We start from the raw sequence: 27,675 nt of genomic DNA on the forward strand, positions 1-27,675 counted from the left end.
TAAACATTTTGGTGCTGCGTGTTACTGTAATTAAAAACTTGTTACAATAAATTTTTAACACTAATTTTATGTTATGTAATTGTATGTATGTAATGTAATTTTATGTATGTAATGTAATTTTTTAACACAATTTTTCTTTAATTGATGTTTGTTGTATTAAACATATTTATTTCGAGTGTATTGAAACTTGAAACTGGTGCTTAGATTTCTGAATACCAAACAAAACGGAACGATAAAGAAATTGAAACTATAGGTTAAACTACAACTGAAAGTAGGTAATAACTGAATGCTTAAACTTATAAGCCTTTTATTTAATTCAAATAAAGGAAAAAAAATGGTTATAATATAATACGTTTTTTTGCAAAATCGCTTATCAACAGTGCTAAGCTATTAAATAACAAAAATAATATTAAAGAAGAGCACGCAGCTCAGAATTATTAAATTCTCAGATTTTCTATTTTATATAAAAAGTGCATAAAAAGATGTTATGAAATTAAGTGAAAACTTTCAAGTCCAACCCAGGATTATTTTCTTTTCTTTTCCTTTTGCTCCTTTTTTACATTTACCTACATTATAGTTAATTTTTACATTTTATACCTAAGTGTTTTCAAAAGATTGCTCTAATGGTAGGCATCCGCATAGTACGTATCGGAAGCATAGCGTCAAACAGATTTTAATTTTTCGATAGATAAAATCCATTCCATGCAATCCGTACGATCAGTGGACGCACTTGTATGACTTTCTATACAAAGAATACTATAATTCGTTTGATGCGATGCGTCGATGAGTACGATGAGCATCTGTGGACGCCTACAAAACATATTTTGTTAACATTTGTTGTGAAAGTGTAATCCATTACCGTCAACGTTAAAATGAAATAAGGTCCATACATTATGGCAATTTATTAAACGTCACCTTATGGGACAATGTGCGTAAATCCTTCATCCATTTTAGCTGCTCAGAGAGAATAATTTATTACGCCTTGTTTCCATTCAAAGAATGTAAATGAAATGGTAAACGTGAGATTAAATTCGTTTTTCCATCTTGTATATGTATTTATTTTGTACAGAGATTGAAATAGAAAAGGTACAGGAAATCAGCTCTACATAAACAGAATGACTCCAATATCATCACATAATCAATAACTAAATAAGTTAAACTGGTCAATAAATTATATGAAAATTGTTTTCTTTTATTTGAAACAAACTGATATCTTTGGACCGCTTATCAGATCTTCATATTACATACATTAAAGGCAGGCGTCCATAGATCTTCATCGTAGGTATCGGACGCATCGCATCAAACGGATTTTAGTGTTCTTTGAAAAGAATGTGATAGAAGTGCGTCCATTGATCCACATAGCATCAAACGGATTTTATCTATGGGGATATTTGGACGCCTACTACAACAGAATTAAAAATAATTACGTCAAAATCGTCTCATCTGTGAACACAGAGAAACGTTGTGCAATGCCACAGAAAGTCAGATGTCACACACACAGATACACAAATACACAGAAATATACCTAGTTTCCCTCTTTGACGTCGAGGGTTACTAAAACACTCGGCATACGTCTAACATTTGCTAATTCAACAAAAGTTCTTGGCAAGGACGAGCGGTCGTCTGTTGTTCTGTACGTTTTACACGTCATAAATTTTACTCACGCTTCCCGATTAACAGATGCGCCGGTGCCCGGCATCCTTACAATGGGAGCTCTTTCGACGGTGCTATAGAAAAGTTTGTCCAAGTGTATATATACCCTTTTGTCCATACAAAGGAGCGATTAAACCTTTGTTATCATACCACAATCCATTGCCGCTAAATCGTGGGATAAAGTTAAGCAAAGCTATATCATATACTAGCGGATGCCCGCGACTTTGTTTGCGTAGAAATCACTGTAAAGTATAAACCCTTTATTTCTTTCTATTTATATTTTCGCATGTTTTACATGTCCACATAAATAGTCCACTAATCATTTTCCAAGACTATGACTCAAAACATGAACGATTTAAAAATTTCAACCCCGATTTAACCCTTTAGGGGTAAAATTACATAGAAATTTTCGTAATAGAATAGAATAAGGAAAAAAATCTTTAATTACATTATTTTTAGTACTTTTCTATTTATACAAATGTAATTTTAAAAATGAACGACATATTACAACTCATTGTTTTATCAGGTAATCAGGTTTTTTTCTAAATATTATCTACATCTTTTTTGAATTTGATCAATATATCCCCTTCCCTCAATTAGTGGAGTGAGTGTAGCAATAGTCTCTTGGGCGAAGCTCGAACCGCTGAGAATTGATTCTCCGTTTACCATCGGGACAAGAAGGTGTATTTTTTTTATATCTCTACGTTTTATGTAAGCAACATAGTTACGTAGTTACCATGTCACAGAAAACATATGTACAAGACCATGTCAAAGAGAAAGTCCTCACTAATTTATTTGCTTTAGTTAACAACATCAAAGAAAACATTAGAAGAACCCGGGATATTTTTCTTATTTCTCAATAAAGAAAATTGAGTTAGAGACCCGTGATAGCCCAGTGGATATGACCTCTGCCTCCGATTCTGGAGGGTGTGGGTTCGTATCCGGTCCGGGGCATGCACCTCCAACTTTTCAGTTGTATGCATTTTAAGAAATTAAATATCACGTGTCTCTCAATCGGTGAAGGAAAACATCGTGAGGAAACCTGCATACCAGAGAATTTTCTTAATTGACAATCAGCGTGGTGGACCATTGGCCTTACCCCTCTTATTCTGAGAGGAGACTCGAGCTCAGCAGTGAGCCGAATATGGGTTGATGACAACGAGTTAGATACCAGTAAATTGACAACTTTTTGAATAAATATAATTACCCTTTAATCGTTCAATGGTACGAGCAGATCCATAAACAATATACATACATACCTAGAGATAAAATCTCGATGGGTAGTTCTTCTTTTACTTATATTTTTTTGTATCTGTAACAATAAATTATTAGTATTAACAATTTGTTTCTGTAATATTGGCAGCTCCAGTTCAGTAATTCTTCGTTAGAAGTAGTTAGCATTGCTCATGAAGACCTGGATTCGACTCCTCGATCTGTCTATGAAATAAATAGTATCTAAAAGTATAGCAAGCCGAAGATGGGGTAGTGTCCATATGGGGTACAATCACCCCCTTGTGGCGAATAAATCATTGGTCCCTCGTCCCAGACATAATAACTTTTACTATTGGATAGTAATCAGTGAAACATCACCCTACACAAATCCACTTTGATTCAGTGTGATGGGACTAAGCTCAATATCATCTCTGAGGCCTAGATTTTAAAAACATACATTAAAGATTCCGACAAATTGAAAACCTCCTTCTTTTTTAAGTCGGTTAATAATTTTAACATATTTAAACGCTAATGAGATTTCCATTTTTTTCAGTTGCTTTTTTCCATTGGTTGAGAACAAAAAACGTATTTTTTTATTTCTTAAAAGTTAGTTTACCTTGACTACAATCTCACCTGATGGTAAGTGATGACGCAATCTAAGATGGAAGTGGACTAACTTGTTAGGAGGAGGATGGAAATCCACACCTCTTTCGGTTCCTACACGACATCGTACCGGAACGCTTAATCGCTTGGCGGTACTTTTTTGTCGGTAGGGTAGTAACTAGCGACAGCCGAAGCCTCCCACCAGCCAGACCTGGACCAATTAAGAAAACCTCAATCTGCCCAGCGGGGGGTCGAACCCAGGACCTCCGTCATGTAAATCCACCGCGCATACCACTGCGCCACGGAGGCCGTCACTTTTTGTTAACGCTGGTTGAAAAAACAAACCTTTTATCAGCTGAAATAAAAATTTCTTTGTTTCTCGTCTTGATGTTTGAATAATATAAAATAATGCATAATTAAAATAAACAACAACCTCTTATTTAAAACAAAAAAAATAAACATGTTGAATATTCTACAGCAACTGCACTTTTTATAATTTACATTTTGTTTAAGTTTGCTTAATAATAGAGATGTTTGAGAGACCCTTTCGCGAGCTGTTTAATTAAACAACACTGAACAAAGAATATTTTTCTAGTCTTCATTATAGAGAAAGGTCCATAGTTCTGTACGAATAATAACCAAAACAAAATATTAGAAGTCTGCTAAGCAAACCATAATAAGTGCATTTTCTTCAACTTGCTTTTAAAATGGAAATTTTCACAATTTTAGTACATAGTTTATGTAGTTATTAAAATAAAAATACTTTTTTTAGATTAAATCGAAGCTTTTTGAACGTCCACTAAGCTACTTTATTATGCTATGCTTCGTTCGCGTAAAACGCGGTTTTAAAAAAAGCTCTTTTAGTTTATTAAAAAATATAACTCCAATCCAAAAAATATATCGACGCGAATTGCTTGATAATAAAAATTGCAATTGAATGTAGGTATTTTAGTGGTACGAGCTTTATCAAAAAGCTCGTACCACTAAAATACCTACATTCAATTGCAATAGCGGTATAGGGTACGTTCCGATACGAGCTTTATCAAAAAGCTCGTATCGGAACGTACCCTATACCGCTATGTTTATCTCTGCCACCAAGCAGTATTGTTGCGTTCCGGCCCAACATGGTCTATGTTATATATTTTTTAATAATGTTGACCAATATTCCCATTCCCCTCCAACTAGTCGGGAAAGACTGTATTAGGAGTGGGCACGCAATAGACCAATGGGGCGGGAATCGAACCACCACCCCTCGGTGATGAGTCCTACTGCTCTTACCATTGAGCTATTGAGGCTTAAAATTACAGTTGCATAAGGCTTGAACCTAATCCGCATTGAGCCAGCGTGGTGGATTATTTATTAGCCTAACGCCTTTCATTCTTTTTTTTATTCTTTACAAGTTAGCCCTTGACTACAATCTGCAATCTAAGATGGAAGCGGGCTAACTTGTTAGGAGGAGGATGAAAATCCACACCCCTTTCGGTTTCTACTCGACATCGTACCGGAACGCTAAACCGCTTGGCGGTACGTCGTCGTGTCGGTAGGGTGGTAACTAACCACGGCCGAAGCCTTCCACCAGCCTGACCTGGACCAATTAAGAAAACCTTAATAGGCACATCCGTAAATCCACCGCGCATACCACTGCGCCACGGAGGCCGTCAAAAAATTTTGAGAGGAGATTCGTGTTCAACAGTGATATTCTGGGGGGGAGATTCGTGTTCAACAGTAATATTGATGCGACAGGCTTAACCTACGCCTCAGTACGATGGATTCAGGAAGGCATTTTGTATGGACGCGTTCATTGCATGCCCTGAGATGTGTGGCGCATACCATCAGGTGAGCCTTCTCCTTGTTCCCAAAGTTATATAAAAAAACAGACAAGTGCGTCTCGCCTATCGAGGGTTCCGTAATAAAATTTCTGATATAATTACAAATGTATAGTTTCAGATTTGTCCTTAAACTTGTAGTATGAGACTATATGCCATGCAAAATTGAGTTCTAAATCAATTGTTTTGATTCCTTTGCGCGTATGAGCGAGCGAAATTTTCGTTTCTTTCGGCATAAACGGCTATAATTCTTTACGTATTCTTAGAAGTTTGATTTATTCAGAACTTTAAGGGACTCTGTATCCAGGTATATGGTATTAATTTCAACTCAATACTTCCACACGTTCCTGAGAAGAGAGAGACTGTTTATGAGCGTAGAATGTAGAATATATGAAATAACTCGGAAAAAGATAACATTTTTGACCAAAGAGTCTTGACAGTCTAATGGACAGATAGACAAACAACAAAGTGATCCTATAAGGGTTCGTTTGTTTTCCTTCTGATTTACGGAACTCTAAAAAAGGTAACAAAAACGAATGTTCTCGATTAAAAAAATGAAACTGTGTACCTGGTCGTAAGTAATGAAAGGAAGCGACCTGCATCCGAGCGACACTCATAACTCAGCAGCAACATATCGCCCGGAGATGTACAAAAAGGGGAAAAAAAAGTATTAAAAATCGGTAGCAGCTTGCATTTGCTTCCATTTTATTTCCAGTTGCATTTATGTTTTATGTATTATGTAAAGTGGTGTTTGCGCTCTTGCAAAAATTACTCACTGTTAACATTTTCGGGTAGGGCGTTTTATGCGGATATTGTTTTATATTTTACCAGCAGACCTCACGTGGTTTTACCCGCGTAATTTCCTTTCCCGTAGGAATACCAGTACAAAATAAAACCCATGTTATTCGCTTATAATGTAGCTTTCCATTGGTGAATGAATTTTTCAAATCAATCCAGTAGTTTCAGAGCCTATTTAATGCAATCAAAAGACTCAACTCCGGGACTTAGTGATCATTTGAAGTTTGCAACTCCAAGTAAAATAAAATATTTTTTTGCAATGCTATCGAAGAGCAATTATAAGAATAAAAAAGTGGGTAGTAATTTAGAAATCTTATAATTATGTTACTTTTTCAAACCGAGAATCAAGGTCTCTAAGAGGCGTAGCGCCTTTGAAGACCTTCAGTTTTACCGTTTTATCTAACCGCAATTTCAATCACAATCATTAGAAAAAACCTGATGAATACTATTTAAGGACGATTTAACTGTATAGTTCGACTGTTAAGTCTGTTAAGACTGTTGAGTTAGTCAAAACTGCAGATCTGTACCACGGGTTATACAAAACTTCACCTCCTGTATCCTACCCACAAATGTGAATATACAAAAGCCCTGAACGCAAAATTATTTATTTACAATATGCAGCTGTTATATCAAGTTTCTACTCTAACAAGCAAAAGCTTTAATGCAAACTTTAAAGTTTATACCTCCCATTTAAAGTTGAAAATTCCAAAAATCCTCTCTTCTAACACGTTTCGCGATAATAGCTAAAACTATTTCGAACGTTAAAGTCGAATATTATCCTAAACACTTTTCGAACATCTTTATCGTTATTTCTCTTTCCAACTCTAAGACAAAAAGTTTAAAGAATAGGCGAAACTTTTTAGCGTTTAGACTTTAGTGAGAGCTATAAAAGTTTCCAACAGATATTCAATATGTTCTGCTCCATACTTAGATAAGTTGAAATGCTTGATAGGTGCTTGATAGGATTTTGTCAATGGGGATGATGACTAGGTTTGAATAAATTGATTTTTATGATACATTCGGGTAAATAAGGTCAATGTTAACTAATTTATACTAAGAATGTTTTGTGTATTTGCTAAATAAATAAGATTATAAAATTTCAAATCTATCAATTTTTTTTATCGTAATTAGATAAAAATTCATACAGCTTTAACTTCCTTACATTAAATGTGACATTTTTCAATAAATGAACTTTAAACATAAACGCACAAATAACAAAGATATTAGTGATTTTATTTTAACGCCCATACAAATCTAACGATCAGCGAGCCAACGACGTCACTAGTTCGTGCCATTTTGTATGGAGCGTTTTTCAGCGATCCGCGGCAGCGCCGCAAATCTGACTCTTTAAATCCCTGTAACTCCGAAAGTAATGATCGCAGATATCCTGTTACTTTTAGAAAATTGCTTTACTATTACCATACTCTTAATTTATATACAATTTAAAAAACTGTCATCATCCCTATTGCTGTACCAGGTTTTTCTGCTCAGGAACGACAATACACGTTTCTTTACTTCACACAAATCAAATTAAATCAAATCAAATCATTATTTTTGCTAGTAAGCAGCGTTCAGGCAAAGTTGAATTGAAAATGTTGTAGCAAACTTTTTATCGATAAAGTAATGATTTCATTCATCATCATCATCATTATCAGCCGATGGACGTCCACGGCTGGACATAGGCATCTTGCATGGAAAACATTGCAAAACAGTCTCGAGCCGCCCAGCATCCAGCGGCTCCCTGCAACCCGCTTGATGTCTTCGGTCCACTTAGCGGGGGGCGACCAACACTGCGCTTTCCGGTGCGGGGTCGCCATTCCCAGCACCCTGGGATTCCAACGTCCATCGGCTCTTGGAACTATGTGGCCTGCCCATTGCCACTTCAGCTTCACGACTCGCTTCAATAATGCTACTTTAATAATGATTTTATTATTAAAGAAGAATTATAAAGATTTTAAAAACTATAAGTAAATTGCCGGATGGCTAGGTTAGGCCAGGGTCGGAGATAGGCATTCCCTTCTTTATCTTTGCGTTCACACAAATGCATTTAACCTGACTACTACATCTTTCGAAAATAGAATATTGAATTGATAGCCAAACCCGGGACTTTGCCTCATATTTAATGAACTATTCAGTGGACCAAGAACATTGTTATACCTACTCTAGTTATAAACGAAAATATAAGAACGTAGCAAATCAAATACGATGTCAAACGCGACGTAAATATTATTTCACGGCTACGAAGTAATTCCTCAAGAACAGCGAGAAAATTTCCTTTTTAATCAACCACCCCTTTTAACCTGGCCAAGTTTAATTAAGGACCCCAAAGCTTTCACATTGGTAATAATTGTAGGTATACCATATTTCACAATCTGTTTGTGCTTATTAATTGCGAGGGTACTTTAAATGTTCCTAAAAACCTTTTAAAGCCTCACCCCTTAGCACTTTAAAAGCCTTTCACCAAATTCTCTGCGATGGAGGTTTCGGCATTTCTAGTTTTAAGTGATTATTTGTACTTTAATCGAGTTATTTTTGAAAACATTGCATTATACCTATTACAATAAAAAAATAATCAATAGATTAAATTAATAAATTTAAAAATTCATTTGGTTTTTTGTGCTTTTCTTAACATTCTACCTAATTATGCATACAATGAAAAATAAATTGATATATCTTACATTTTGTAAAATTTGATAACTCATACGAAAAATTAAATGAATAAAAATAACTATGTCTCCTATAAATAATCTTAAATGATAAATTTATTTAAAAACACAATAGTAATACAGATTAATGATATCATACAAAAAATTAATTGATTACGACTGAGTTATTATTACCATAGCCATATGAAAAATATTTTTGTGCAATAAAACACGCAATAGAAAAAACCGGGTAACTCTAACTCCTTACAAAACAGGATACCTACTCATACTGCAAGATAGAAGGTACCAGAGCTTCGCTTTTTAAAAATGGATTTCCTAAGATTGAACTAAAGTGCATGTTTCTAGGTGAATTTTCTTCATTCTTGGTAAATATGATCGTGCTCTGCATGAAATATTATGCTCATCGTTTTAACGCTACATAAACATTCAGTGTTCTTGACATAATTCAATATTCAAATTGTAAAATATTGCTTTAAAATATTTCTGACAACAGTTTTCATTTACACGATCGTGGTGATGGCAAGACAACAAACATCGACATCGACAGGTTAAGTCATTGGAAATATAATGCAAATCCATCAGCATCTTTGAGGACGTGATAGTTTAGTGGATAAGACCTCTGCCTCCAATTCCGGAAGGTGTGGGTTCAAATCCGGTCCGGGGCATGCAACTCCAACTTTTCAGAAATTAAATATCACGTGTCTCAAACGGTAAAGGAAAAACATCGTGAGGAAACCTGAATACCAGAGAATTTTCTTAATTCTCTGCGTGTGTGAAGTCTGCCAATCCGCATTGGGGAGCGTGGTGGATATGATAGGTGGTATTAGCCTAACCCCTCTCATTCTGAGAATTTCAATTAATATGCATATAACTGAAAATTTGGAGATGCATGCCCCGGAACGGATTCGATGCTACATCCTCCGATTCTAAGGCAAAGGTCATATCCACTATTTTAGAATTTAAACTATCGTGAGTGTTATTCATATTAATTGATTATGAAACACGGCTAAAACTCACGTGATATTACGTCGGAGTATGCCCGACTAGTTTCGAACCCATACGGGGCCCTTAGTCATGAGCTGGTTCTTGCATCGCGGCACGATCCAAACTGCAAAGCGGCGGCGCGACGCGCTGCTGCACGCATTGCGCGCGCGGAGAGGGGTTGAGTGGTGGGGAGTGAAGGTTCCGTTACACTCTCCGACGGTTCATTAATGTCATCTTCATTAGACTCGTCTTCTTGTAAGCAAACCGAACTAATGCTATCTTGTTCCAAGTTTGTTGTATGTGAAAATGAAAGAAATAGCGGTTTCCACGCTGTGGGCAGCAACCATCCATGATCCCGATTAAAATTCGGGTGACGACTAATTTCTATCGCTTCACGTATCTTACGAGGTACTAGAAACTTTTCCCTTGACAATACAGAAGCCTTATCAAAACGGATATAATGAGTCGTACCCGAAGCTAGAACATGCTCGGCTATTGCTGAACCGTCCGTGTCCACATTCTTCATGCTCCGTATGTGTTCTTTTACTCTTGTGGTGATGTTACGGCGAGTCTCACCGATGTATGACCTACCACAGTCACACGGAATCTTGTACACCCCGGGCACGTTCAGCGGATCCCTATCCTTAGGCGATCGCAGTATACTCTTCACCAATGCAGGTGGACGAAACCGCGTCACTATGTCAAATCTCCGTTGGAGATAGTGGCTGATTTTGTCCGTCACGCCCTTCACATATGTTAAGTACACTGGTGACCGGTTCACACAGGACGGTTTCCGCCTAGTTGTTGTTTGTGCCCATCTGGAACTCTGACGCCAACTATAGCCATTGTTCTCCAGCGCCTGTCTCACTACTCTTAGTTCGCACTCAATATAGGGTGGGTCACAAAGACTTAGGGCTCGATTTATGAGGCTTCTTGGTACCGACGATATCTGCGATGGATGGTGGTGCGAACTCGCATGGAGATATCTGTTGGTGTGAGTCGGTTTTCGGTACACCGTTGTATGTAATTCACCACCAGACCCCCGGATCACCATCACGTCTAAAAATGGCAGACCGCCCTCTTTTTCTTCCTCTTTCGTAAAATGAACCTTCTCATGTAGACTGTTGAGACACTGGAATATTATGGCCAAATCATCCCTGTTTACAATGGCAAACACATCATCCACATAACGCAGCCAAAAACGCGGTCTATATGTCATTTTATCGACCAACTCGCGTTCCACCCACTCCATAAATATATTGGCCACTACAGGTGCAATCGGCGACCCCATGGCAACACCGTCTATTTGGCTATAATAGTCACCTCGCCACATAAAATAACCACTTTTAAGACAAAACTCACTCAAATCCAAGTAAGCCGATGGTAGTTTTGAATCCGTTATGAAACCCTTAATTAATGAAATTACTTCTTCCACAGGAACATTCGTAAACAAAGACTCCACATCAAAACTCACCATAATCTCTGAGTCACTAATAATTTCATTTTTAATTATATGAACGAAGTGTTTCGAGTCTTTAACAAAACTACTGGTATTGCCTGTAAACGGTTTGAGTAACGTCGCGAGATGTTTTGATGCCAAGTATGTGGGTGAATCAATCTGACTGACAATAGGTCTCAAAGGCCAGTCTGGCTTGTGAATTTTGGGTAAACCATAGATTTTAGGTGAAGTGGGGTTGCAGGGCCGTAACTTTGTAAGCAAATTTTTATCATTAATGGACTGCAAAAGTTTAATAATTTTATTTGTATTCCGGGTTGTGGGATTATGATTTAATTTTTTATATGTAGTGGTATCCGATAACAAATGGTTAATCTTATTTTCATAAGCATCCGTATCCACAATCACGGTGGCATTACCTTTGTCTGCAGGCAGTATCAAAATATCCTCATTATTACGAATTTCCATTAACGCCGCTCTGTCACTCCTGCTCATATTCGACGGCGGTAACTTTGCTCGACGTAAAAACGTAGCTATGTCCTATCGTAAGCATTCTGCATCACGCGTTGGAATTTTATTACGAAATATTGCGTCTTCAATACTACACACAATTGATTCCATAGGTATGTTTCTAGGTGCTAGAGCAAAATTCAACCCTTTGCCCAAGGCATTAAGACCGTTTTCGTTTAACGTTACTGAAGATAGATTAATCACTGCTGCGTCACTTTGTGTAGTACATCGCGGGTAGTCACATAAATGATGTTGTTTATTGGCTTTTGTTCTACTATCAGCTGTTAAATATTCTAGCTTCTTATTATGTACGTACTCAGAACTACGACGTATGTTATCAGACCTATTATATGTCATAGTATCCACGGCATCCCACAAATCTTGATCCAAAATTCCCGTTAACTGAAGATGTAATTCATACAACCAAGCCGTCCTGTGTGAACCGGTCACCAGTGTACTTAACATATGTGAAGGGCGTGACGGACAAAATCAGCCACTATCTCCAACGGAGATTTGACATAGTGACGCGGTTTCGTCCACCTGCATTGGTGAAGAGTATACTGCGATCGCCTAAGGATAGGGATCCGCTGAACGTGCCCGGGGTGTACAAGATTCCGTGTGACTGTGGTAGGTCATACATCGGTGAGACTCGCCGTAACATCACCACAAGAGTAAAAGAACACATACGGAGCATGAAGAATGTGGACACGGACGGTTCAGCAATAGCCGAGCATGTTCTAGCTTCGGGTACGACTCATTATATCCGTTTTGATAAGGCTTCTGTATTGTCAAGGGAAAAGTTTCTAGTACCTCGTAAGATACGTGAAGCGATAGAAATTAGTCGTCACCCGAATTTTAATCGGGATCATGGATGGTTGCTGCCCACAGCGTGGAAACCGCTATTTCTTTCATTGTCACATACAACAAACTTGGAACAAGATAGCATTAGTTCGGTTTGCTTACAAGAAGACGAGTCTAATGAAGATGACATTAATGAACCGTCGGAGAGTGTAACGGAACCTTCACTCCCCACCACTCAACCCCTCTCCGCGCGCGCAATGCGTGCAGCAGCGCGTCGCGCCGCCGCTTTGCAGTTTGGATCGTGCCGCGATGCAAGAACCAGCTCATGACTAAGGGCCCCGTATGGGTTCGAAACTAGTCGGGCATACTCCGACGTAATATCACGTGAGTTTTAGCCGTGTTTCATAATCAATTAATATGTCATATCCACTAGGCTATCACGGCTCAGTATTCAGTAAACGTGCTTACTATAAATCAGCTCACTGTAGGTATTATAGGTACCTGCAAAAACAATTTACCATCCCTCCCCGAGTATTACGGGATTTAATTAAAAATCCCAACGCCGTGAGCCCCCTAACAGGGAATCACAACACTCAGCACTTGAGTCTCGCATATCTTTCGATTTAAAGGGCTTTGCTCCTTTGCTTGCTTAGTATTTTTTTGCCTCTTTTTCTTATACAAACAAATTTTAATGACTTCCTTGGCGGTACTGTTAACTGCCTGACCTTTGAGGAATAAAAAATTGGGAAATTGTATGTTGATTGTAAATTATTGTCAATAAAAATATCCTACTAATATTATAAACGTCAAAAGATTGTATGGATGTTTGTTTGGATGTTTTCTTGGATGGTATGGAAATAGATTTTAACACATAGGCTACTTTCATCCCAGAAAAGTCCATGGTTCCCGCGGGATTTGTGAAAAACTATTTTCCACGCGGACGAAATCGCGGACGTCCGTTAGTTCAAAATAAAAGAACAACAACTTCATGTGTTAGAATTACACTAATTAGATTTAAAAACCAAAGGTTACGAATTACTAAAAACTTGCTTGAATTCCGCGGATTTAATTAAAACTTGCCTAAATTCCATAAAACGATAAAAAATTCAAAGCACTTAATCTTAATGATTTTAAACTTATTTCGTGGTTGTTCATTATGAATGTTATTTAAACGGGTACATACCACGATAAAACGACGAGATTTTTTTTCAGTCCCGTCGTGACCACGATCCATGCAACTGAGTCGACATATCGACAATAAAAATCTCGTCGTTTTATCGTGGTATGTACCCGTTTAAATAACATTCACTTAATCTTAGTATTGAATATTCGAATGAAAAGTGATAAAAAATGCTGTTTTTATCATTTTTTATCCCTCCTCCCAAAAATCCTCTCGACCCAATTTCGGTCCCGACAATTTTATAAGTCCGCTAGTATTTTAATGCTTGTAATTAATATAGTTAATGTAATAGCCTGAAATACGAGCCAAGCACTTAATTTGTGAAAATCTATTTGCGAAATTTCACGAGAGCTTCGCTACATTCACTAATAGTGATGGCTAGACCATTTTGTTAAGGCTGAAAGTCCCTCAGTCCATGATTCCACCTTATGTAATTACGATAAGCAATTATTAAGCTTTATTATTTATTAAGTTTCATTATTAATTATTAAGTTAGGTAATTACGTTAAGCAATTATTAAGTTAAGGATCATGGTAGCTTTGGGAAGTAGTAGAAATAGAAATTCTTAATTTTACATTGTGAAAAAAAAAACAATTAATATTATTAAAATTGATCAATATTGGCCTAACGCAACGCATACGTGAGGAGTAAACTCGAATGTAATTCCGTCATATGGCATCCATTTGTACATAAATGTCCGTAGATATAATAGAAAAGTCTTCCCGGGTATAATTTAAGTAAATAAATAAATAATCTAGGCGTGGGCACTACAATGTTTAGCTATCTATCTCAATATCAATCTCAACTGAGTTGCATTCTTGGATTAATATTACACAGCGTCATCGAATGTATCACCTCGAGGCAACTAGACCACACCATCTGGAAAATGACCTCTATATATTTTCTTGTGCTCCAAATTGCACCTTGCCTCGTGGCGCAACCGGAAATTTATTAAACGTCAAATTGCCAGTGTACAGACATACGTTCAGCTTTATATCTTCATTTATTCCAGACATGAATGTCGAGTACCCTTAGTAAGACTAATATAGTTCTTGATTTTTTTTTTAAAAGAATAAGTATTTGACATAACTTTTAAATTAGCCCAATATTCCCATTCCCCTCCAACTAGTCGGGAAAGACTGTATTAGGAGTGGGTACGACAATAGACCAACGGGGTGGGCATCGAACCACCACCCCTCGATAATGAGGATCCTTCTTTGCATTTTAGCAAGCGACTAAAGAGTAAGTAAGTGTAGCAAATGAATTTTACATTTCTCTATCTTCTACTCGTAGTGATTAATATTAAAATATTAATAATTTAAACATATCCATGTTTCTTTAGTATAATTGTTGATGTATAGTATGTAATAGTACCTATATAATATACTGGAATATCGTTTCTTTTCGTTTTCAACCCATATTCACCTCACAGCTGAGCTCGAGTCTCCTCTCAGAATGAGAATCAGTCTCTCAATCGGTGAAGGAAAATATCGTGAGGAAACCTGCATACCAGATAATTTACTGAATTCTCTGCGTGTGTGAAGTCTGCCAATCCGCATTGGGCCAGCGTTTGGCCTAACCTCTCTCATTCTGATAGGAGACTCCAGCTACTGGAATATAGAAGTCTACAATGTGAAGTTGATTTATTTTTATTATTATGGAGTAAAATGAATTTTCAAATGATGCAAAGTTATGCTTCAAAGTATTCCTGATGGGTAATTGATTCGGCTTTTTTAAGGAAAGAAACAAATTTAAAATTGAAATTTTTCTTTAGCAACTATTGTATTCTGTTACCATTGTCTCCTGGGTAATGAACTTTTAGCAAAAGTATATTACCATAATAATTAAAACATCAGACAAGTACGCTGTACGATCTCTACTATAGCTTTCCTTTTAGGTACTCAAATAATAATCTCTAAATTATATTAATCTAATCAATAATTCCTACATAAATATTCAAAATGTTCCACTTTCATAAATTTAACCCGTGTTACAGATGTGCAGAATTGATAATAAAGACCAAAATAGTGTTGGCAGTTCAGTTAAAAGTGACAGAAACTAGTGTCCATCAGTTTTAACTGAACTATTTTTTATAATGATTTTAATCGAAATTTCGATTAGACAAAACTGAACAGTTAAAACTGCCCAGTTAATTAATATTTATATCTATTTTAAGAATAGATTTTGAGAAAAAGCCGGATTAAGGAAGTCTAAGAACGGACGAAATCGCGGGCGTCTGCTACTTCTAGCTTATAATAAATGTGAATGAAAAGTTTCCGTTTTTCTTACCTACATATATTATGAATGTGTATTCACAATATTATGTTTAACAGGTGAATATATAAGGCGTAAAAATGTAACACAAATACAAACGTACAACCATTTCACAATAACGATAAAGTAAGAATTAAACAGATGCTGTGGCATACAATAAATGTTTAGACAAAATCACCTGAAGATACCGTTCCGAGGTGGTTCCGAGTTTGACGGGGTTTGCCGAAGTTTTAATTACGAGCGGCCAATAAATTCAGGACCCCTCGGGGGATTAAAGAGTGAGATTAAAGGAACTTAGACAGATTACAATTTGTTACAAACTACCTCGGAAGCTAAACCGGTAGGTATACCGTCACGCCGTCGAAAAGTAAGATGGTTAATGCAAATTTATAACGAGTTGCTAACTTATCCACCTTATTCCAGTTTTCTTTTTACCCGACTGCGTCAGAAGGAGGGTAATTTTTTTCGAACGTATATATGTGTGTATGTATGTCCATATCTTTGGCACGTTCTACAGCCCAAACGGCTGGACGGATTTTGACATATGAGGTGTCATTGAGTTTGTTAGAATTGTGGTAGTGACATAGGCTATATAAATTTTATAAATGGCGCCCGTAATTGAAAAAAAGGTGGGGGGTAAGATTTTTTTACCATACCCTCCCATTTTTTACCATTTTTGACGGCCTCCGTGGCGCAGTGGTATGCGCGGTGGATTTACAAAACGTAGGTCCTGGGTTCGATCCCCAGCTGGGCAGATTGAAATTTTCTTAATTGGTCCAGGTCTGGCTGGTGGGAGGCTTCGGCCGTGGCTAGTTACCACCCTACCGGCAAAGCATACCGCCAAGCGATTTAGCGTTCCGGTACGATGCCGTGTAGAAACCGAAAGGGGTGTGGATTTTCATCCTCCTCCTATCAAGTTAGCCCGCTTCCATCTTAGACTGCATCGTCACTTACCATCAGGTGAGATTGTAGTCAAGGGCTAACTTGTAAAAAATAAATAAAAAAAACCCTAATAATATGGGTATCAAATGAAAGATCACATAAAGAATTTAGACAGAACTTTATACAGATATTGTGATACCTACTTGTTTTTCTCTTTTCAGTTCATTAAGCAGTAGGGTTTTTTGTTTTTATAATAATATTTTTGTTGAATATTTTAACAGCTGCATTTATTGAGCGTATAGATATGTATAGCAGACGCCGGCAGCTTCGTCTCCGAGGAACTCTTAATTTTAAAACGCAACTACAACTCGTGCAAACTAACTTGACACCTGGCTCGAATTATATCTGTACTGTGTTTGACTTTAAATATCTTTCTTCATCTGATTTAAAAAAACAGCTCTGAGGTTACATAGGCTCTATTACTACTTATTGTCAAAAACTTAAAACACTATGTAAAAGCTTTCCGTAAACTAGTCAATAAAAATACCTATCTTAGATTGAGTTACACTTTACTAAATTAATCTTCATAATTACTATCAACCCATATGCCGCTCACTTTTGAGCACGAGCTTCCTCTCTCAATGAGAGAGTAAATCTATAAATCTATACTAATATTATATTTTTAATTTTGATTTGGTCGATTCGATTTGAAAAATTATTTCAATATTAGTTTAGATTCAACCGCGCGGCGTCAGCTACTAGCTGACAGCTAGTACATGATATTAATGATAACTCGATACGGCTGTGGGCGTATATTCGTGTATAGTTAGGCTTGATGTCTTTCTACATGACATAATCAATTACAATGATACCTATATGCCTAAAACAACCAGGTATATAATATATAACAACACCAGTAGATTTGAATCTGATTATCATGATTGTGCATCGGACTATCTAATTGTAATGTGTAATAGGTACCTATGACCTGCCTTGTTGATCCAGCATAGCCTATGTAGGCTTCTAATCACAAAGACCTGGGTTCGAGTCCACGGTCGGGCCATAAAACTTAGCTTTTCTTTCTTTCTAAAATTTTCAGTGCAATTTTTCATCTCATAGTTGAGAAGTTGATGGTGATACTCAGCAGTGCCTCGGGGAACACGTTAAGCTGTCCTGTAAGACCTGTAAGCCTATTCACTAATTTAGTATTTATTAACAACCTATTAAAATAAACATCAAATAAACTGAGAAATGTCATCTACCATGACATTTTCCGACGCCCTCCGAATCAAAAGCTGAGGTCATAACTACTGGGTAATCAAATATATCACAAAATAATCTTTACAAAGAAAAGTTTAAGAAAGCATTCTAAGTAAGTATGGACTGCATTTCAGCATTTTACAATCTAAAAAAAAACCTTGCACAAAAGGTTCCTCATACATTTATGAGGTTAACAAGGTTCTTTAGGATAAAACCTTTAATTTATTTGCAAAAGTCTGTGATTCTGTTTTTAGTCTGATGGTACCCTTAGCGCGTTTTGTTCTGCGGCATTATAATTATGAACCACGGCTCTGCAGTTGGCTGCAATAGACTCATTAGTAAAATAATGGCCATAAATGAAACGTCGCATTGCATTTTTGTGTGTGAATTTCATTCTTATTTTAAAGTTATGTAGCAAGGATGAGTGACGATCGTTGGACAACAAGACTGACATCGTGGTCAGGCCCCCCGGGTTACAGGCGAGTTGGCCGACCACTTGGTAGGTGGTCCGACGACATCGCAAAAATCGCTGGCAATACATGGGCTAAAATAGCCAAAGATCGGCAGAGATGGTCTGAACTGGAGGAGGCCTTCACCCTCTCCTAGAGGGGTTCTTGTACCTATTACTTTTACTAATCTGTCTATAATATTATATATTACTTGTAAGACAAGAAATAAAAGGCTTTTTTATTTTTATTTATTTATTTTATTTAAAGTTATACCAACATTAGAATTTAAGCAATCAGTAGATATTATAATAATAATTGTGTTTATACCATGTAAAATTGAATTAAGTTGAAAATAAAAAGTGGAACGAATTATTTATTCAATCTATTATTTTAATAGCTGACGCCGTGCGGTTTTACCCGCGTGGTTCCTGTTCCCGTAGGAATACGGGGATTTTATATATCCTATAGCCTTTCTCGATAAATTAGCTATCTGACACTGAAAGAATTATTCAAATTATGGGGGTGGATTTCAAGCAGCCAGTCCGATATCTTGGGGAGCCATCTTGCCATATTGTATTTGTAATGACGTTTCTTAGCTAGTCATGTATTGTCATCAGAACTCAGAACGTGTGCAAAATTTCATCCTACACGAAGATCGGGAAGTGGATCAAATTAAGATTCCAAGATTTGTCTTTCCTACATAGTTAAAGTGATTGGGGAGGCCGCCATATTGGATTTGTAATGACGTTTCTTAGCTAGTCATATAATGTCATCAGAACTCAGAGCGTGTGCAAAATTTCATCCTCCACGAAGACCGGGAAGTGGATCAAATTAAGATTTCAAGATTTTCTTACATACATATTTACAAGTGAAGCTAATATAAAGCGTGTAAAAATAATGATAAAATATCGCATTACTCTTACATTATTCAATATCAATTGCTGCAAGTTTGTGTAATTAGAAACGTATTTTTTAATTAATATATTCATAACATGCATTTCATTTTAGAGTCTACTTGATGTAAATGTAAAGACTGCAAGAACTGAAACACTGCACGAGGCTGTGGCTTTAAAGACTTCTTTTATTATTTATCTATGTTAGTATTTTACACTGCACAAATTTCGCTCGCCAGGAAATTACGAATACTCGTGGTTGAAAGGGATGTTCTGGCAACTGTTTTTATTTACATACACGCCACATAGCTACGAAGCGAGCTTAGTAGATATTGGTTTTACAAACCGAATGGTGTCATCCAACGATTTATGAGTATCTTTCTTTTATCTTTATTTAAAAGGACTTTTAATACAGTGTGTGTGTGTGTGTTTTTTTCTTTACAAGTTAGTCCTTGACTACAATCTTACCTGATGGTACGTGATAATGCAATCTAAGATGGAAGCGGGCTAACTTGATAGGTAGAGAATCAAAACCTACACCCCTTTCGGTTTCTACACTACATTGTACAGGAACGCTAAGTCGTTTGGCGGTTCATCTTTTCCGGTAAGGTAGTAACTATCCATAGCCGAAGCCTCTCCACCCGCCAGACCTAGACCAATTAAGAAAAGATACGTATGTACCCATTACGCGTGAAAGTAAAAAATAGTAAAATGTAATCTACTATATCTGATATACTATCCCACGTAATCTGTTGCTTCCCGGAAAAAGGCCCCAGGACCGAGGCACGGAGCGCTACTGGTATGCAGTACAGTGTCAAGTAGTTAAACGTCCCTCAAGCAGTCACGAGAATTCTCGAGCATTCCCGCGAATTGTTGCACCTTCTTGCGCAATGCTTCGTAAATTGCGACCGTGTAAATTGCAGAACTGTAGTCAAATGATAGCTTTACTTAAAACACACGGTTGTTTTAACTCGGGAGACCATAAAAACTCACGCCTTTATAAGAAATTAAATATTCTTTGGCATTCTAGTCAAAGAACGCAAAGAACATAATATGTTCTTTGTAAAGAGTTTTTTAATTAAATCACTCGTGAATTCGCCTTTTAAGTAGCCGCTGTGAAAGAAACTTGAACGAGTTGTGAGACGTTAAAAGTTTTCTTTTGCAATTCAAATTGTCCTTATAACTTTAAAAATGAGAAATATTTGCTTAGCGTCTTTTATTTAAAAGTTTTCTAAAATAGTTCTGAATAGAAAAAACATGAATAGGAGTCAGACTGCGAAACTGCCTCGAATTAGAAATGTCATATGAACATGGCATTGAATCATGAGCATGAGCTAGTTCGCAGTTTTCTACGATCGCAAACGTTTCGAAAATTCACAAAATGTATGGAAATGACATTTGCTATTGATATGTCACATGATCAAGTTGTCGATCGGTTATGTCATTCCTACACATTTTTATAGTTTTCGAAGCTTTAACGTTTGTAGAAAGAGAATCGACGTGCCACTTGGCTACAGGCCCAGGATGTCACCCTAAGTTATGAAGTTGGTTTTATTACATCTTAAAGATCACCTTAAACTTGTACTTCGTTCCTTATCATTATCACCTCCACCCATATCTGTCAGTTGTGTTTCAGCCACCCGGAAAGCATTGAAGATCAAGTGGAGTCAAGGATCTGATCAGACCAACACATCGGGCTGCGGCTCCGCAGCCTCTTTCCAAAACAATGATAGACCATATTTTTAGAACAAATTGATAAAATTATGTGGCCTTGAATGACCGAACGGGGCTACAGGCGACTTTACCAGTACGCCTGGGCGACATCGCATTTGCAAAATTTCTAACGTTAGTTTACCAGTCTTCTTGTCCTCGGTCCACGCCATGGAGGAATTAACCAGACCATGAATGCTTTCTCAGAGACAGTGGGATGAGCCGCTCTGCAGACTGATAAGAGAGGAAAAAAAAGAGTGAATAATTTTGAAATAAGACTAGGTATATTAAATACTCAAACTCATACTTAAATAGATAAATGTTTAGCGAAGAATCAATATCCGACGGGGTGCATATACAATCAATATCTTTTTTCCCACAGGCCAATTCGGCGATCAATATTAATATTCTGCACCCGTCCCCCAAGCGACAGTCTCGTCACGTCCCTTTTGCAAGTATCGACCCCATCGCCTAAAATATCTCACACGAAACTCGATTTTATCTCCAGTTTTTTTACTATCGACATGTTAACACTGTGGTCTCACCTACAGGTTAATTACTCATGTATCTCGGTTTACGAATTAAAACAAGTGGTAGTCATTTTTAGTTTTTTTTCGATCATTTAAATAATTCGTTCTTTTTGTGAAATGTTTTATACGATAACGTTATACATGGTCATAACATATTTATTTCAATGTTACGATAAAATTATTATACATTATCAGATTTCCAGTTCCCGTGTGAATGCGAGGATAAAATATAGCATCACTCACACACTCACAAATAACGTAGCTGTCTATTGGTTTAATAATTTTTAAAATTCAGTAGATTTAGAGATTACCCAACCCCACTTACTGTACCTCTTTGTAATTTTTTTTTTTTTTTTTTTTTTTTTTATTCTTTACAAGTTAGCCCTTGACTACAATCTCACCTGATGGTAAGTGATGATGCAGTCTAAGATGGAAGCGAGCTAACTTGTTAGGAGGAGGATGAAAATCCACACCCCTTCCGGTTTCTACACGGCATCGTACCGGAACGCTAAATCGCTTGGCGGTACGTCTTTGCCGGTAGGGTGGTAACTAGCCACGGCTGAAGCCTCCCACCAGCCAGACCTGGACAAATTAAGAAAATCTCAATCTGCCCAGCCGGGGATCGAACCCAGGACCTCCGTCTTGTAAATCCACCGCGCATACCACTGCGCCACGGAGGCCGTTATTACGATAGTTAAATTAAATAACTAATTTCCTTTTTATTTTATTAAACTGCGTATGAAATGTATCAAGATTGTTAAATATACGAAGAAGATAAGCATAACATGTATTCAGTATGCAAGGGTTCATTGAACTATTATAGTTTATTGCATGCACATAAGGCGAGGTAAATACCGTCAGAGCACTATGGTCGGGTAACGAAGCGGTTGGGGCGTGTGGCAGCTAATATTGACTCTGTCAATCGAACCCCACGCACGTCAATACTCGTGAAGTACCCCAGGTCGATATAATTTGACATGCACGCATTAGCATGTGTATGTTTAGATACAAGGAGAGAGGAGGACCACTTAACAGCAGATGATCTGCAAGTTTGTTTTATTATCATTAGGGATAAAAGAAAAAATGTACTAACGAATGAGAATCTATTTTTTTTATTCTTTACAAGTTAGCCCTTGTGATGATGCAGTCTAAGATGGAAGCGGGCTAACTTGTTAGGAGGAGGATGAAAATCCACACCCCTTTTGGTTTCTAAACGGCATCGTACCGGAACACTAAATCGCTTGGCGGTACGTCTTTGCCGGTAGGGTGGTAACTAGCCACGGTCGAAGCCTCCCACCAGCCAGACCTGGACTAATTAAGAAAATCTCAATCTGCCCAGCTGGGGATCGAACCCAGGACCTCCGAGTTGTAAATCCACAGCGCATACCAATGCGCCACGGAGGTCGTCAAATAGCTATACATATTCCATTTTGATGACGATGATAGACGATGACGACTAAAAAGTTTGTCCTCCAACCATAGATTAGTAGGGTAGCTAATTATTATGATGATGATGATGGTGATGATGATGATGATGATGATGATGATGATGATGATAATGATCTGCATGTTTGTTTTGTTGTCAATAGCGATGAAAGAAAAACTGTAAGTACTAACGAACAAGAATATGCAATAGTCAGACATACTCCATTTGATGATGACTAAAAAGTTTGTCAGGCGCTCCTACCATAGGTTAGTACGATAGCTAATTATGAAGGTTGGACGCTAGCAGATTTCTAGAGTACAAATTAAGTCGTCACAAAACATACCTTCAAATGACTTTTAAAATTTTGAATAATAAATAAATAGAGAGACGTAATAGCCCAGTGGATATGACCTCTGCCTCCGACTCCGGAGGGCGTAGGTAATCCGGTCCGGGACATGCACCTCCAACTTTTCAGTTGTGTGCATTTTAAGAAATTAAATATCACTTTTCTCAAACGGTGAAGGAAAACATCGTGAAGAAACCTGCACATCAGATAATTTTCTTAATTCTCTGAGTGTGTGAAGTCTGCCAATCCGCTTTGGGCCAGCGTGGTGGACTACTGGCCTAACTCCTCTCATTCTGAGAGGAGACTCGAGCTCAGCAGTGAGCCGAATATGGGTTGCCAATGAAATGGTTCCACTTCTATACATTCCAGTTTTGTATTCTAAAAGCAGGTAGCGAAATTGAAATTCTATTGAATTCATGTTTGAATAAATAAATAATTGCTTACCTCTTAGCAACCTTGAACGCCTACTCCAATGAACCTGTTACAAAATTCATGAAGATAACTGAACACGGGTATTATATGGATTAGAACGAGATTATTTGACGCGAAACGGTTTGTAATTAGTTTTGGACTGCTACGCATACATTAATATCATCAAAGTGTTTATATTACAAATTTGCGTGTTTGCCTTCGAAATTTGTGCTCGGCCTCACGTGAAAGCTTAATAGTCAAATGTAACCGCCTCCGTGGCGCAGTGGTACGCACTGTGAATGTATTAGACGGAGTTCCGGGATTCGATTCGTGCTGGGCCGAGAAAGGTTTTCTTAATTGGTCCAGGTCTGGCTGGTGGGAGGCTTCGGCCGTGGATAGTTACCACCCTACCGACAAAAACGTACCGCCAAGCTATTAAGCGTTCCGGTACGATGTCGTGTAGAAACCGAAAGGGGTTTGGATTTTGATTTTTCCTAACAAGATAACCCGCTTCAATCTTAGATTGCACCGTCACTTACCATCAGGTGAGATTGTAGTTAAGGGCTAACTTGTAAGAATTAAAAAACTAGGTGCCACTCGCGAGTACATTCATTTCGTTAGGATAAAATTATGCCCGATCTCGCTATAATTGCCAGTCCAGACTCGAGAGAGTATAGTATTATAAGTGAATATAATAAATAAAAAAAACCGGTCCCTCCGAAAAACCTCCTCCTTTTTGAAGTCGGTTAAAAATTAGCCTATATTTTGCTCCATAGCCTCCTCTATCTCTATCTCCCATTAAAATAGGTTCAGCCGTTTCAAAAATCAACCGGATAAACAAAAAGACAGACAGACAATTATTATATTGTTTGTGTAAATAACTTCAAGCATTTGAAAAAACACAGTTGTTGACATCAATATTATATGTATTGATTAAATTAAAATTGATCCGAACAGGACATCAATAGAAAAACGTATTTATATTTTGTAATATTTTACATAAGTACGATGAAGATAGTAATATTTTTTCATAATCACAAAACATTTTTGCCGCCAAAATAATCACCAGCAAGAACAACACTGTATATTCACACATTCTAGTTTTTTATAAGCTGAAAAAGTATATTGATGAACTGATTTTATAAATTACGAATACATCTAGATATCGGCCTCGATCGGTGGGAGCGCTGGAAGCCAGACGGCTCTTGTAGGTAAAGCACTAAGCACGCGATTTACTACTTAGCCGACGATTAAGTTGAAAGAAAATACTGCAGCCATGTTTAAGAAAAACTTGAAGATAAATGTGTCAATGAACTCTACAAAAATAATGAAATAAATCCATCTAGTACACTTATAGTCTAAAAGCCCTTGAACAAAAATTACATGTGAAATGAACTAACATGAATAACGCTTAGAAGGCTGCTAATATATCAGAAAATAACTCTGAGCACTATTCCGTCATTTCTGAGCGGTACAGGTGAGTACGCGAGTGAAAAGTAAGGTTTGCGACCCTTATATTTTGACTCCTGCGCTGGAAAAATGTACGGCGTTTCGGGTAAAATATCTGTATATGTGTAGAAAACGAATTGCACAAATGCCGTACAGTAATGAATGACCTATTTTGCTTCTGCAATTGTCGACAATTAAAAGTTTGTTCTGACTTCCGGCACCACCATTTTAGTACGGCACTAGGATTTTCGACATTTATTTTTAATCATATTTAACACTATAACAAAACCGTACAATTATAATTAGTCGTAATTCATTATTTGTACCTGAGAAATTCCATTCACTCACGTACTCACCACTGTACCGCTCAGAAATGACGGCATAGTGTTCAGAGTTATTTTCTGATATAGTAACAGCCTTCTAAGCGTTATTCACGTTGGGTCATTTCACAGCTAATTTTTGTCCAAGGGCTTGTAGTTTATTATAAGTACTTATTAACTCATATCAACTTAGTTGTTGATAAAGCGTGTACAACCAAAATTAAAAATATCTAATATAACTACCTACTGTACTTACTGAAACATTTGAAATATTAAAATTATTATTAGATATAGGTAATTGCTTAAAAAGTAAATAATATTTATATAATGTTTATTTGGAAATACGTTGGTCTTTTTAGTAAGCGGTATATTATTATTAATTATGTAAGTAATTACTTATATTAAATGCTGAAGTTATGCCCATTAACCTCAAAACCGCGCAGAGTTAAACTATGTTTAGCAAAAAGCACTTAAAACTTCGTCAAACATTCAAATTTTCAAATGGCGTCCGCTAAGATATCTAAGTTATTAACTAACTCCAGTTGTAATTACTAAGGCATATAATGTAAAACATAAAAAATGGAGGTCGACAAACGCGACTGTATTATATATTAGATATACATAGTTAATATATATAATCAATAAAAAGTAATACATACTTTATGTATAGGTATGCATAGAATCTTTTCTATGCATACCTATAAATATAATATAAGTTTTAATCTTGCAAAACAAATTAAAGTACCCAATAGAACATTTAACGCGTTCCTTTGGTTAGCATTGTCCCAAATTCAATTAACTGCGGCATATTTCTCATGTAAATGGAATATGGATAAAATATTTAACAATAATATGACATTCGAGAGAGATGTACACTTTAAGGATACTCGTATTTTTCGAAGGATTATCATGATTTTTTTCTATTTATGACAAAGAAAATACAAGAAACTATGTATAAAACTATATATAAAACGATACTTTAAACATCTAAGTATACATACACTTCATTTTTAATTTTAAATATCGTGAGTTTGGATCATGGCGCGTTGCAAGAACCAGCTTATGACTAAGGGTTCGAAACTAGTCGGGCATACTACGACGTTGTATTACGTGAGTTTTAGTTATAATAAATTAATATAAACTTCTTATTATAAGCGGCTAAAGATTCTATTTGTCGCCAATAGCCGATAGCTTATTGCTTGCTTCATCATCATCATCATCATCATCATATCAGCCGATGGACGTCCACTGCAGGACATACCCCTTTTGTAGGTACATCCAAACATCACGATACTGAGCCACCTGCATCCACCGAATCCCCGCGACTCGTCGATGTCGTCAGTCCACCTGGTGGGGGGTCGGCCAACACTGCGTTTTCTAGTGCGGGGTCGTCATTCCAGCACTTTGGGACCAGACCAGACCAGAGAGACCAGTTCCACCGGCTCTTCGAACTATGTGCCACGACCATTGCCACTTCAGCTTCGCAACTCGTTGAGCTATGTCGGTGACTTTGGTTCTTCTGCGGATCTCCTCAGTGCTTAACATACTTAATAATAAATAAATAAATATACTTAAACAATACACGTCAGTATCTAGCCCCAAAGTAAGCATACAGAGTAGCTTGTGTTATGGGTGCTAAGATAGTCGATGTTATAATATTAATATACAATTATATACTACATATAAATACTTATATAATGTATAAATACACACAGACACTGGAAAACACTCATGCTCATCACACAAATATTTTCCAGTTGTGGGAATCGAACCCACGGCCGTGGATGCAGAAAGCAGGGTCACTACCCACTGCGCCACGCGGCCGTCAAATACTTATATCTCAGGTGCCTACTCGTATCTCACGTTCATTCGGATAGATATGATATGTTCATTCGGATACAATAGAATGGATAATCGAGTATTTTATACTTAGATTATAACTCAGACAAAGTTTAATGTAAGCCGGCGTCACAACGAGGCATCCGCCGGTCTGAGTTTCTCATCAATTTCAAACTTATAATACTGTTCGCGTAACG

General features: G+C 37.1%; 2 protein-coding genes across 2 annotated transcripts in view; both read right to left on the bottom strand.

Moving 5' to 3' along the window:
- LOC112055162 (kazrin) overlaps positions 1-27,675 on the bottom strand; it is a 199,762-nt gene that overhangs the window by 96,643 nt on the left and 75,444 nt on the right. The window contains exon 3 of the mRNA XM_052885385.1: positions 2,913-2,965. The gene's annotated coding sequence lies outside the window, so the exon portion shown is untranslated. The remainder of the gene's footprint in view (positions 1-2,912; positions 2,966-27,675) is intronic.
- LOC128198720 (uncharacterized) lies at positions 9,712-12,128 on the bottom strand. Its single transcript, XM_052885384.1, has 2 exons — positions 9,961-12,128; positions 9,712-9,837 (listed from the first exon to the last, which is right to left on the bottom strand). Exons 1-2 carry the CDS (start codon positions 11,691-11,693, stop codon positions 9,831-9,833), a joined length of 1,740 nt encoding a protein of 579 aa, XP_052741344.1. The 5' UTR covers positions 11,694-12,128; the 3' UTR covers positions 9,712-9,830.

This window comes from Bicyclus anynana, chromosome 14, assembly GCF_947172395.1.
Source record: "Bicyclus anynana chromosome 14, ilBicAnyn1.1, whole genome shotgun sequence".
Taxonomy (NCBI): Eukaryota; Metazoa; Arthropoda; class Insecta; order Lepidoptera; family Nymphalidae; genus Bicyclus; species Bicyclus anynana.

Bases quoted from the DNA above. Each gene is read 5' to 3' on its own strand.
- LOC128198720 (XM_052885384.1), bottom strand. From the start codon at position 11,693: ATGAGCAGGAGTGACAGAGCGGCGTTAATGGAAATTCGTAATAATGAG.